Raw genomic sequence first — 12,742 nt, 5'->3', positions numbered from 1 at the left:
TCTGTTTTCTCAGGCGTCATTTAATTCAATAAAAGATCTAATTTAGTTTAAAGTTTGTGCAGCAGAAAACTCCTTAAAAACACAAAACAGAAAATTTTCTGATCCCGAATTAACAAATCATCATATCAGTGATTAAGAGTTTTAAAATCAGCAAAAACAGAAAATAAGCAGAATACTAAATGTGGTCTGCATTAAATGATCTCTTTGTATCACAGATTAATAATTTTATGATAACTTTTAGTTAACTTTTATTTATAAAGAATTGTGTTTTCCAGATGGAAAGTGTTAATTTAGCAAATAGTTCATTAAAGTGTTGAATCCTCGTCAACATTTATTAATCAAACTAAATATTTGGGGACATAAATTGGGTCGGCCAACCGTTCCCGTCCTGCCGGTTCAGAGCAGCGGGTTGTTGTCCGGTGCAGGAGCGCAGCCCGGCGGGTACGCGGGGTGTGAGGCGTTCTGGTATACGTCAACTAGCGGCGGCATGGCTGGGTTCACCGTCATCATGAATCCGGGTGGAGGCAGGACAGCAGCAGGGGGCGCTGTAACCGCCGCCGGTGGCCCGGCTGGGAACAAGGGCCACTGGTTTCCAGTAAGCCCCTGCTGATTCCAGGGCATTGAACTGGGAGACACTGGTGGGGAGATGTATGGAGAGCCCCCTGGTGGCTGGGTGGGGAACATGGAGAGCAGCTGAGCGGTGGACAGGATGGGATGTGGAGACTCTGACGGAGAAGAAAAGATCTAAACGTTACTCTGCAAAACCACTGAAAACAGAAAAGCTTTGGTAACAAAAACCTGAGCATTTTGGTTTATTGGTAAGTGAAATAAGTTTTTAGAATATTTCTTTAGTGACGCCGACTGACGGTCCAGCTTCCCAGCAACTCTACATAAGAATATTAAGATTTACACAACTAGTTACATTTACTTGAGTAACTTTTAGGATTATTTTTACTGTGATGTTCTCTTTACTTTCACTTGAGTAATTTTATTATGAAGCATTTCTTCTGTTACTTGAGTAAAACTTCTGGATTTTCAACCCACTGAATAAAAATCAAACATGTTTTAACCAAAGGTTCACCAGACTCAGACCTGCAGCTTCTGTTAAAGTTTTATACGATTTTTATTGAAATAAACTGATTTGGAAAAAAATTATTTTGCCTGATTTTGAAAGGTTTTTGTTATTTATATGAATTATTGTCATTTCAATCCTTAAAACACCAAAATTTCTACTTGACTTAAAATTTTGGTCCGTCTGATTGTGTAATATTTAAATATTAAACGATTGATAATTTGATCAGTAACTCAGTACTTGAGTCGACTTTTTACCAAATACTTTTTTAATCTTGAGTAATTTCTTGGACAGATACTTTTGACTTTTTCTTGAGTAAATACATGTTGAAGTGGTGATATTCTTGCTGTGTATAATTTCTGGTTATTGCTGCGTTGCCACTTTAACAATCTGAGGAGAAAGTTCCCCGTTATTCATCCATGCCACCATTCCTGTTTTCGCTGAAGCTCATAAATGATGATGGTTTCTAGCAACACACTAATCTATAACTATAAATAATCCCATTGTTTGGAAAACTGGAACCTTATTTAAATATAATGCAGTAGATGCTAACCTGTGTTTCCTCCTGTGTTTTAGTCAAAACAGCAACATGATAAAAACATAGATTCTGCTTTTCATTTTACATAACGAGGTTGTTTTTCTAAATGCAGCATTCCTATTTCACACTACTGGCACAGATTAAAGAAAGTAAAGAAATCAGACTGTATATCAAGGCTATTTTAAATGGTACGGTGAAGTATTTGGAAAAATGTTTCCTCTGTGCCAATGTGTTACATCTAATGCAGCTGGTGGCAGAAATATTCTGCAGACTTCCACAAGTCAGTCAGTGAAAATACAAAGGACTTTTACAAACATGGGTGCTAAAACTAATTTAGTCTGAACTGAATACCTAATATTTAAAACAATGTTACTTAATCTTTTGAGTACTTCACAAATTCACATTAACTGGTTAATGCTGGTAAAACTCAACGCTAAGCAGGTTGAATTATAATAAAAAGATAAATAAGGAACAATTGAAATTTGTAAAAGAGACAATAACTACAGAGAATAAAATATAATTTGGCATTTAGACTGCTGATATAAAATTTCATTCATAATATTTGGAATGCAAAATTGTTAAATATTTGAGTTAGATCAGAAAAAATAAGAATTAGTTACAACTTTACTTCATAGTGATATTTCTTACCAAAATAAACTTGCTTTATTGTTTTATTTCTCCATTTATAATTTAGTGTGTTGAGATAAGAAACTTTACAACAGCTGCTCTCCTTACAGAAAAAGCAAAAGTGGTTCTTTTTTGTCTTATTTTGAAGGAGACCAGGGAAACTTGTTACAAGTCACATGTGATGCGGTGTGCTTAGAGTCAGAATCTCTTAGAGCTCCAAATCGTTCAAAAAATATTGTATAAACAAAATCGATTTCAGAAACGTTTTCATTTACATGAATCTACACAAATACGGCTCAGAGCGTTGCAGTAAATATGCCAAACCCATAGGGGGCGGTGTAGTGCAAAGCTAAAACCTCTGTCAGTCAATCAGATTGCTTCAAAACAACCACGACTTCCTGTTAGGAGTTAAATATGCTGCCACAAAGTTCATCGGTGTGGGTTAAACTAGTTTAAAATAGCATATTAGAATATAAAATTTAAAAAATACAAGTCGATGTCGATTGGGAATAATAAGTATGTGGATATACTGGCGTATTATTTGTCGCAAACTGCAACAATCGAGATCCCAAATCTCAAGTTTCCTCACATGTAAACCTAAATATGGAGTTTTCTCAAATCTCCACTTTGGTCTGACCTTTTAGTAAAATTAAAGGTAAATATGCATAAAAATGTATTAATTTTCCCAGATATCCAGCTACATGTGGATTAGCTCTTAGGCTACATTCAATTTGAATTAATATGAATTACAACACTTCATTTCCCTTAGGGATCAATAAAGCTTTTGTGAAATTAAATTTGTCTCAGAAGTCGAACCTAAACCATGCGCATTCTTGCTCCAGGTTCACCATTTGTGTGACGCTACCTACAATTAGCATAACAAGCTAATACATCTCTGCAGTTTATGCTTTCGAAACATAAAAGGACAACGTTCAGACAAAGATATTTCACAGCACATTATACTGCTAGTTTAATGAGACATAAACCATCAGAAGTGATAATAAATGGCTGCTGTTAATGTTCGGAACATCCCGGTCAGCGCTGTTGCTATGCTACAGTGTGTTGCCATGGAGACACCAGACACAGACAGGAGGACAGGCATTACTGATCAAGTAGTCATCAATTTAGAGAGAAAAATGTAAAATCAGACGTTTATCATTCTCTGCTTAAGCCAAAAGTTTCTAGGTTTTTGGAAACGCAGTTAGTCAGAGCCACATTTCTCACTTCTTCTTCATCACCATCATCTGATGGCAGTTCCTTATTGCTGCTGTGCTGTTTAATACAATGCGGTAAAACTAAATATAATTTAGGGAAGTGATGCTCAAACTAAAATACTTCAGATTAAGTTCATGAAAGATCCCCACACAGCACTCCAACTGGGATTATTGGAATAGATGAATCAAGCAGTGAAATGGCTGGAAAGGCAGGTAACTGTTAAATTACTGGGACATTTTATTACAAACTGTTCATTTATGACTGAAGCTGCAATTTTTGTTTAGATTTAATTAATTTACTCGTAATTAAGAAGATGTTCACTGATTCCTCATGTCAACGTTTACCAACTCTGGTCATAAGTAGCTCAAATTCAGTTTCAAAAATATTTATTGATCCCAAAGAAAATTAAAGTTAAATTAAATTAACCCTGACTTTTGAACGTCGTACCATCTACATAGAGCTGTTTCATGGCCATGTGATATTTCAGTTTTTCTTTTTTAATAAATTTGCTAAAAATTTCTAGATTTTTGTTATTTTCTGTCAAGATGGGGGGCCTGAGTGTACATTCACAAGAAATAATCTTGACTTTTTTGATTTTAGCAAACAGCTGCAATGAAACAAAGAGTGAAAGTTTAAAGGGATCTGAATACTTTCTGTACTCACTGTACAATGCTAATTACAGGACATACTTTAGCTTAGCATCTCATTATTTTTGTCCTGTTTCATTTTTTCAATGATTCTATTGAACCACATTTAAAAACAATTTCTGATTTTCATTGGTTCATTTTCAGTAAAATTTTATTTATCATTATTTCTGTCAGTTGGTTTTTTGGTCATTAACAGAGAGGTAGCGACAGTTTGTATTTATTTATCTGACAGCATGTCAAACAGATAAAATCTGAGTCTGATTTGACTCCTCAGAAATGTCTTCAGGTTTTCTAAAAACAATTTTGTTCTTGACTGGTTTGTAAACTCCTGGGTTTTTTGTGCAGTTTTATATCATCTCCCTGGACTTTGTTTTATGCTCTGTCAAGTCTTAAATAAAACCTCTAAATAAAAACGCTCTTTGCTTCCCAAACATGGCGACTAATCGTCTGACTGTAAAGGACGACATCCCATCCGTCCTGAGGACGCTGTTCTGTTTGGGTCGGCTTTAAGGGTTTTTAATCCAAAGACTCCACCGAGCCATGGCTCAAGATGTCGACTTTAACACACAGACACATAAAATTAAAACATTTTTACACGTTATGTCTGCAGAACGAGTCTCTGCTGCCGTTACATAAACAGGTCAAAGCAGATTTTTTTCCAAACTTTTTGCTCCAGAATCCCAAAGTGGAAACGACTCTGGGGCCATTTTGTTTTTCCAACTGAAAACACAAAAGTAATTTGGTATTTTTTTAATGGGCTCAGTACTCAGGAAAAGGAAAAAGGCACTAAAAGAAAATTCTGACTTTTCCTCTTCATTCTGGCTTTAAAGTCAGATTCCTGTTTTTGCCAGCGGCACTGAACCTTTTCTGCAGCTCAGCAATAAATCAAATATGCAATAATTTAATGAAACAAAATGGCTATTTTTTTTTTTTTGTCTTAATAAAAGGGCGGACAGTTTCCAAACCTTTTGGGTAATTTTGGAATTCACCTCATTTGATCTAGAAAATGTTTTAATCTCTTATCAGCACCAAAATAAGAACTTTAATCTGTTAATCATTTTAATAGGAGAATTGATGTGCTCTAGTTTTTGTTTTGAGTGAAAAATTTTAATTTACTTACCATGAAATTAAAATCAAACACGAAAATACCGTGTGCCTAACACTGTGTGTTAAAGAAAAATTATATTAAATATGTAAATGAAATTCTCATCCTAAAAAATAACAAAAGTTTCCACTTCAGGGCCAAATTTGTACCATTATTACCTGCAGCTGGGGGCCACACACAATTGTTCCAAGGGCTACAAATGGCCCCTGGGCCACAGGTTGGACACCCCTGGGTTCTGACTCACCTGGCTGGCTGACAGGTGGGATGTTATTGGGAGTCAGAGGATCTGTCAGTGGCGGAGAAAATATCTCCAACAGTTCATTACTAGGAGACGTCTGCTGACGGAGAAACAAGAAAAAACAATTTATTTTCTTTAATATGAGACAGGATGTCATCTACTCTCACTGCACATATAAGATTTTACTCTCTGACAAACATTTAGCTGATAGTTTCTCAGTTCATAGATTTTTTTATTTATGCATAAAATACAAAACCCAGGAAAGCTGAAAATAATTTAAATTTTTTTGTTAAAAGTGTTTTTTTGCTTCTGTTACTGATTCCCTGAACGTCACGTCATGTTTTGTGTTTTATGCACCTGATTTATTTGTCCTGATGATGATGCAGGTGGAGGACTAAACATATTCTCCACAGCTGCTCCCTGAAACAAAAAAGGCTGAAACGATTAATCAGATCAGTCATGATTACTCGATTATTGAAATAATCGTCAACTAATTTAGTAATCGATTAATCATCAAGTGTAGAATAGACTCAAATAAATGCCATTTGCAACATACTCACAGCAGTAATTAAACCAAAACTGTACAGAAATATACTCAATTTGCATTCAAGATGAAAAATTTTCTTTATCTTTAAATATAACCAGAAATCCTCAATTGTAATTTTTAGCTTTACCTGGTCTACATAAAAGAAACTAAAACAAATCAACATATTAGTAGACGGTATTTTTTTATCTGCAGATGCATCCTGTGCTACAAATAATCAAGCATTCGCTAAAGGAATGCTGTCATTGCATTTCTAGAAATAAATTTTTTATGTTTTTATTTTTAAAAAGTAATTGAATTATTTGCCATTTGAATCTTTTAATATATTTCTAATATTGTCTAAAAAGACTCAAATGGTTAAATGAAAAATGTGCAGAAGGAGACAATTTTTTTGTACCTGATTCATCGATTAATCAGACTAATCAGTAGATTAATCATTTACTATAATTCTTAAAATGCTTATTTACCGTTGCTGGAGAAGCCGGATTGTCAGTCAGCATCACTAAAGAGATATTCTGAAAATAACAAAAAGTAAATTAAGGTAAAAAACGAACAATCGGAAACAGACTGATAAAAGAAGTAAAGTGTATTATGTCTGACTTGGCTTGCCGTAGGCTGGTGTTGCTGAGAAGTTTCCTGTTGCTCCACACGCTGACAAACCTCCATGATGTCCAAAATTATTGGATCCGCCTGCAATCGATGAAGTAAATAAAATCACGACCCTAAACACGACCCATATCCTCTTCTTATCCCCACATGCGACTCATTCTGACCTTTTTACGACCCAATTCAGATTATTCCAATTAATGGTTCAAGTACAAAAATCAAAGATAATTTGCAGGAAATCAGCAAAAAAACTGGAGCCACAGCTCTAATTGGTTTAAAAACTAAATAAAAGATTAAAAATAATAAATATCTTTGTTGAGTTTATACGTCTATTTATTTTTAAAAATTAGCAGAAATTGGTTTTTGAATTGGAATTGTGCTTTTTTGTTGATATTTTGTTTTTGTTTAAAATTTTATTAATTAATTACAGACCCTGCAATAAACTCAATTATAAAACAGAATAGAATCCAATCACTAAATATAATTAATTCAAATACATTATATTATATTATATTATATTATATTATATTATATTATATTATATTATATTATATTATGTCTATTTATTCAATAATTTAGCAGCAAAAGAGGTTTTTGAATTGAAAATGTTACTTATTTCGTCAATTAAAATGCTATTCGTTATGTTTAATTACCGACGCTGGAATTGTCAATTCAAATATTTAAACGAGTCAAACTATTTTATATGATCTTATTGATTATGCTCCTTAAAACGACATCATGGTCATGTGGGAAAGGGTGTAAATCTTCCAAAGTGATGAGACTTGGTCACATTATCCTCTGCAACGCTGAGAGTCGTCACCTGGTGTCCCGCCTTGATGTAGAACAGGATGTACGCGTCTTCATGTCTGTAGATGTAGGCCAGCGCTCGCGGGTCCGACTTGTCTTTGGTCACCGAGCTGATCCTGGATCTGTCGTGGTCATGGAGAACAATCTGAAAACAAAACAAAGACAGAACATTAGAAACAAGTTCGGCTTCAAAACTACTTATAGTGACCAGGTAGTTCCAGTTTATACAAGAAAACATCAGAGCTGATAAAACGGGTCACTGGTTAAACTTTAGCTACACTGCAAAAACACAAAACATTACCAAGTAATTTTGGTCTGGTTTCTAGAGCAAATAAGAGAAAACTAACTTACAAGTACAACAATAAAAATGAGCTTGTTTTAAGAAAATAATTCCTTAGTACTGGTGAAAAAGTGGCAGATTATTTCTCTTATGGGAAAATTACTTGTAAAGTTAGTTTAAGTTAGTTTTTTCTCATTTCAAGCATGCTCAGATATTTGCACTAGAAGCTAGACCAAAGCTAATTTTGTGTTTTTGCAGTGCAGGTCAAATGCTTGGTTTGAGTCTCTTTACTTGATCACTTATTGTTGGTATGAAGCTAACAGTAAGGAGAAAAATCCAATAAAATGCAATAAATTTGCCTTGAAAGCAGATTTTTGTTCACTGCAGTCTGAACATTAACACAGGACTGGAAAACTTTGAAAAAATGTTTACGGCGGTGATGTCATTTTACTCTCCGAAGCATTTGTGTGCCATCTGTCTGATTTGCATCAAATATTTCACCCAGGGGTGTCCAAAGTGTGGCTCGTGGGCCATTTGTGGTACGTGGAATGATTTTCTGTGGCTTTCAAGAATCATAGAAATTCAGATCCCAATGATCCAGATAGAGTCTCTTTATTTACTAATTAGAATAAAATTATTCCTGACGTAATTTTCTTACAGTGCAGAATGTTAAGTACAACATAAAATATTTTACTTTTATAACTTTTATAATACGTTTTCCAGATACTCTTACTGAAATGCCAACTTTGCTATACTCAAATCAGCTTTTATTTAATTTGTTAAACAGCTAAATGTAGCAAGGATTTTGAAAGAAAGTGACCCAAAATTCTGTTTTCATAAATTTGTACAATTTGATAGGAATGCACGATATGTCGGCACCATATATTATTAGCTGATATTAGTCATTTTTTGACATATTGATAAATAAAACTGGTCCAACACAAACAACCGATTTTTATTCTATCTGTTTCTGGTTAGGTTCTTTTTTCCAAACATGTCAAAACTGTAGTGAGATATTATATAATATTGGTAAATACAAGTTACCAGCCATAATAGCGATACTAATATTGGATATCAATATCGGTCCAAATATTGATATCCTTTCTTTTAATATAACACAGGTGAAAAGTCCTTCTATGATGAATAACATCTCTTTCTGACAAACAGTAAACATAAATGGACTGCTTTGTTTGCTTAATTTTAGTTTTTATTTTTCTGGCTTGTGAGAACTTTTGGTCAAACTGTGAGGAGAAAAAGCGGAACATGTGTCACGTGGCTGTTGAACCTGAGATGGCTGACTCACCCCGGTTCGCTCATCCAAAATCTTTAGGCCACTGGAGGAAATTTTCAGCCAGATCCTCATTTTGTGTTGTCCCCGTTTCCTCGCTGAAACTTCAAATCCCTTCAATACAAACAGGAAAATAATCGCAAAGGAAAACTTCGATCAGATCAGAAATGCAGGAAACCGTAGCAGAGTCATGATGTGAAGGTTTTGTGTTATTTTAACACGTTTGATCAAATGAAACACTTCTGCTGGTCTTTTCGACTGCATAGATATAATTTAATATCATTTTTGATGATTTAATTAAATATTTCATGTTCCTAAATTCATTAAAAGTGCAACAACCCCCAAAATATAGATTTCTGCTGATAAACTGTCTAATTGGGCTATTTAGGGTTCTATCTATTATTCTGTGAATTTTTTATATATTTTTTTGTTTTGTGTGTTTATTTCTACATTATTTTACCTAAAACTGTTTCAGTTCTGGCTTCCAAAACAATTGAATTCTTCTATTGTTGTGTCCTCCTGTTGTTTATAATGGTGCAGCTTTTCATCACAGACTACCACATTCAATAAATACTTTAATATATCAATAATATTATTCCAATTATATTCCGTTATATATATACTGTGTATACAGTATATATATAAAAATTATAATTTTATATTATATTTTAAGGATTGAGAACAAAACACTCCCTTGTTCATTTCCAAGACAAATCAGCATAAAACAGAGATGACACGTTTGTGTCTCACTAGCGCCCCCTAGATTCAGGAAGCTCTAATTGAGTGAAGGAGAGCAGCAGCTGTCAGGACGGACCAAAAGTCACAAAGCAGCTGACTCAACATTTCATAACTTCCTATTAAAACCACTTTTATAGCAAACAGTAAAATAAAAAGTACTAATTCCAAGTCCAACTGACGCCATTTTTATTCATCTACTTCTTCAGTGTCATTTTCTGATGTTTATATGAACTGTGAGAGAAATAGATTCATTTACCTGCTTTTAACAGATTACCTTCAGTTTCATCATGGAGTCCAGCAGCATCTTCTCTCCCTGTGGGTCCGGCAGCGGGTCCACGCCGATCAGCTTGGCCTTGTAACGGACCCCGTCCCCTTCGTACCGGGCCATGGGGTCCAAAACCGGTCCTGACAATCACACAAAAAAAACTAAACTATCAGCAGAAACAAGACGACAAAGAGCTGCAGGAGCAGTAAAAGGTTTTCAGCTTTGAAAAGTGCATTAAAATCTAACCTCAAATATGACTTTGTTGAGTTTTTTAATTTATTAATATAAAATATAAACATATTTTTCACTTTTCTACACATTTGTTGCTCATTTTACTAACAAAAACTTGTCAAATCATCAGATTCTCATAAGCTTTTTATAGTGCTTACCTCAGCATGTTCTCAAAGTGACTACTTCAGGAGCATTTGTTTTATATTCTCATAAAAACATAATATCCTTGTAATGGTTAACATGTCAGGAGCGGATTTTCTTTCCGTTTGGTGGCCAAACGCAGAGAATATCCCAGGCTGAGCGGGACGACTCACTCACCAGATAAACAGACATTAATCAGCTCGATGTAAAAAGCTTCCTCTAGTTAAAAAATTGTTTGAATTGTTTCCAGTGTGTGTTTGTGATGTCTCTAAAACAGCTGGAGCAGCTGGAGGACTTCCAGAAGTACACAAAGGAAAGGACAGAGAAGAAGAAGTCCAACCTGCTTCCGATCAGGAAAACAAAACTCAGCGTCCCACGAGACGCCGCCATGTTTAGGACGTCTGTGTTCACTCTTACCAGTTAAAACCTCTGACCTCCGTCAAACTTATTTTAGCTAAAACTAACAACATAACAAAAATTGAAAAGACGTTTTTGTTATTGGAAATAAATTAAAACTGTAGTTAACGGAGAAAAATGATAGCTAACTGGAACCATATTGAGCGTTTATAAAACTAACTAAAACAGATTGAAATCATAAATGTAATATCCTTCGTTTTCGTGTGTATGAATATATTTATTAGCTGATGTGAAGCAGTTTGCATCAGCTGTCAGCAAGAAAAGGCCAATCAGCAGGTTGTTCAACATAATACTTTTTTCAACATTATGTCTTCTGTTGAGTATTTATTACCCAATCATTGTATACATAATCATAGCACTATGACGTTTTTAAAATTCTGCACTTATAATGAACCAAAGTATGAAACTACTACCACAACTAATAAAAACTAAACAATATTTAACTAATCAGAGGAGAGCAGAATACCCAAAAAATTGTACTCAAATAACACTAGCAGCACTAGTTCAACATATTTTTACTTAATTAAAAGTAATTAGTATCCGTCCAAGAAGTTACTCAAGTAAGAGTAAAAATGTATTTGGTAAAAAGTCTACTCAAGTACATAGTAACTAATCAAATGATCAATCATTCAATATTTAAAAATTACATCATCAGACGGACCAAAATATAAAATTAGGTGGAAATTTTGTTATTTTAAAGAACAAAATGACAATAATTCATATTAATAACAAAAATAGCAAAAGAAACTGTTTCCAAACCAGTTTCTTTCTGTAAAAGCTTATAAAACTTTAACAAAAACGGCAGGTGTGTGTCTGAGTCTGGTGAATTAAAACATGTTTGCTTTTCCTTCAGTGGGTAGAGAAACCAGAAATTTTACTCAAGTACGAGCAGCAATACTTCATACTAAAATTACTCAAGTAAAAGTGAAAAGTACAGCGTAGTAAAAATACTTCTAAAAGTAAATGTTTTTCTTAAAAGTTATTCAAGTAAATGTAACTGAGTAAATGTAACTAGTTGCTACCCAACTCTGATAATAAAAACTAATAAAACAAGCAAAGATGCTCTAAAAACTAATTAAAACTGACTGACAGATAAAAAGTCACTACAAAATAAAACTAAACTGTAATGAAAAACTCAAACTTTTCTACCCTGGTTTCCATCCTGAATCTGTACAGCGCCCATCCCTTAAACTATAAATATAGCAACACGCCTTTTGCCTCGTCTGACGTTCTCCTGAGACTAAACCTCAAACTAAACTCTCATACCTCTTGTCAAGTATGGTGGCAAGCTTCTGACAGCCTCTTGGCCCAGTGCGAGAAAGCCCCCGGCCGTTTGCACCGTGTCGATCACAATGTTTGTTTCTTTAAGATTCTGCAAAAGCCTGGAAGCTTTCAGATGTTTTTCCTGCCAAAAATAGAAACTTCTCACCATCAAGATGCAAGGAAAAACCTGAAAATGTTTGCAGAGGAGAGTGCCTGCTTTGACTCACCTGCAGGGAATCCATCTTCACTTTGACCCAGCTGCTTGGCCTGTCCCACTGACAAAGCCGCTGGGGGGTCAAAGGTCAGGCTGCAGACTCACTGGTGATATATTAACATCCGCTGGGAGGCCCACATGCATGGGAATGTTTTCAGCAGAACAAAGAGGCAGCAACAGGGAGGATCTCCCTCAATGGTGCATCTAAGGTCATGCATTTCCCTCGACGACTGGCTCTTTGGTGGCATTTTCCTAAAATAAACCAATTACAACCAGAAAAAAAAACAAACCAAAAAGATTGGAGCGTCTGCAAAATACTTACAATAATTTTAAAAAAAAAAGCCTACATCTACACACTGTGTGTTTTATTTTTATATGACGTCAGGTTATGTAAGGTGACCATTGAGGTTAATATATAATAAACGCATGAAGGGAAAGCATTTTATGATGTAATTCAGCGTCTCGGATAAACCAAAAGCAATTAAAATAGTTCCAGTGTCAGCTTG

General features: G+C 34.6%; 1 protein-coding gene across 4 annotated transcripts; it reads right to left on the bottom strand.

The window, feature by feature from the left end:
• Positions 1-4: 4 nt before the first annotated feature.
• On the bottom strand, positions 5-12,330 carry LOC111609756 (disabled homolog 2-like). 4 transcript variants are annotated; one of them, XM_023340024.1, is made up of 10 exons: positions 12,250-12,330; positions 12,026-12,164; positions 9,980-10,110; positions 8,983-9,081; positions 7,413-7,544; positions 6,587-6,676; positions 6,454-6,501; positions 5,800-5,877; positions 5,449-5,542; positions 5-725 (listed from the first exon to the last, which is right to left on the bottom strand). In XM_023340024.1, exons 1-10 carry the CDS (start codon positions 12,262-12,264, stop codon positions 397-399), a joined length of 1,155 nt encoding a protein of 384 aa, XP_023195792.1. In that variant the 5' UTR covers positions 12,265-12,330; the 3' UTR covers positions 5-396. The 4 variants fall into 4 exon arrangements, with proteins under 4 accessions (XP_023195792.1, XP_023195793.1, XP_023195794.1 ...); XM_023340025.1 differs by having other exon boundaries at positions 5,449-5,539; positions 12,250-12,329; XM_023340026.1 differs by having other exon boundaries at positions 5,800-5,862; positions 12,250-12,329.
• Between the last annotated feature and the right edge of the window lie 412 nt (positions 12,331-12,742).

Source organism: Xiphophorus maculatus, chromosome 9 (assembly GCF_002775205.1).
Source record: "Xiphophorus maculatus strain JP 163 A chromosome 9, X_maculatus-5.0-male, whole genome shotgun sequence".
NCBI classification, from domain to species: Eukaryota; Metazoa; Chordata; class Actinopteri; order Cyprinodontiformes; family Poeciliidae; genus Xiphophorus; species Xiphophorus maculatus.
Note: the sequence above shows the minus strand (reverse complement) of the source record. Positions and strands in the feature narration are given on the sequence as shown.

What these genes read in the sequence shown, in the direction of transcription:
- LOC111609756 (XM_023340024.1), bottom strand. An exon ending in ACTCCATGATGAAACTGAAG is followed by an intron (nt 9,082 to 9,979) that starts GTAATCTGTTAA and finishes TTTGTATTGAAG; the next exon opens with GGATTTGAAGTTTCAGCGAG. An exon ending in TTTTGGATGAGCGAACCGGG is followed by an intron (nt 7,545 to 8,982) that starts GTGAGTCAGCCA and finishes TTTTGTTTTCAG; the next exon opens with ATTGTTCTCCATGACCACGA.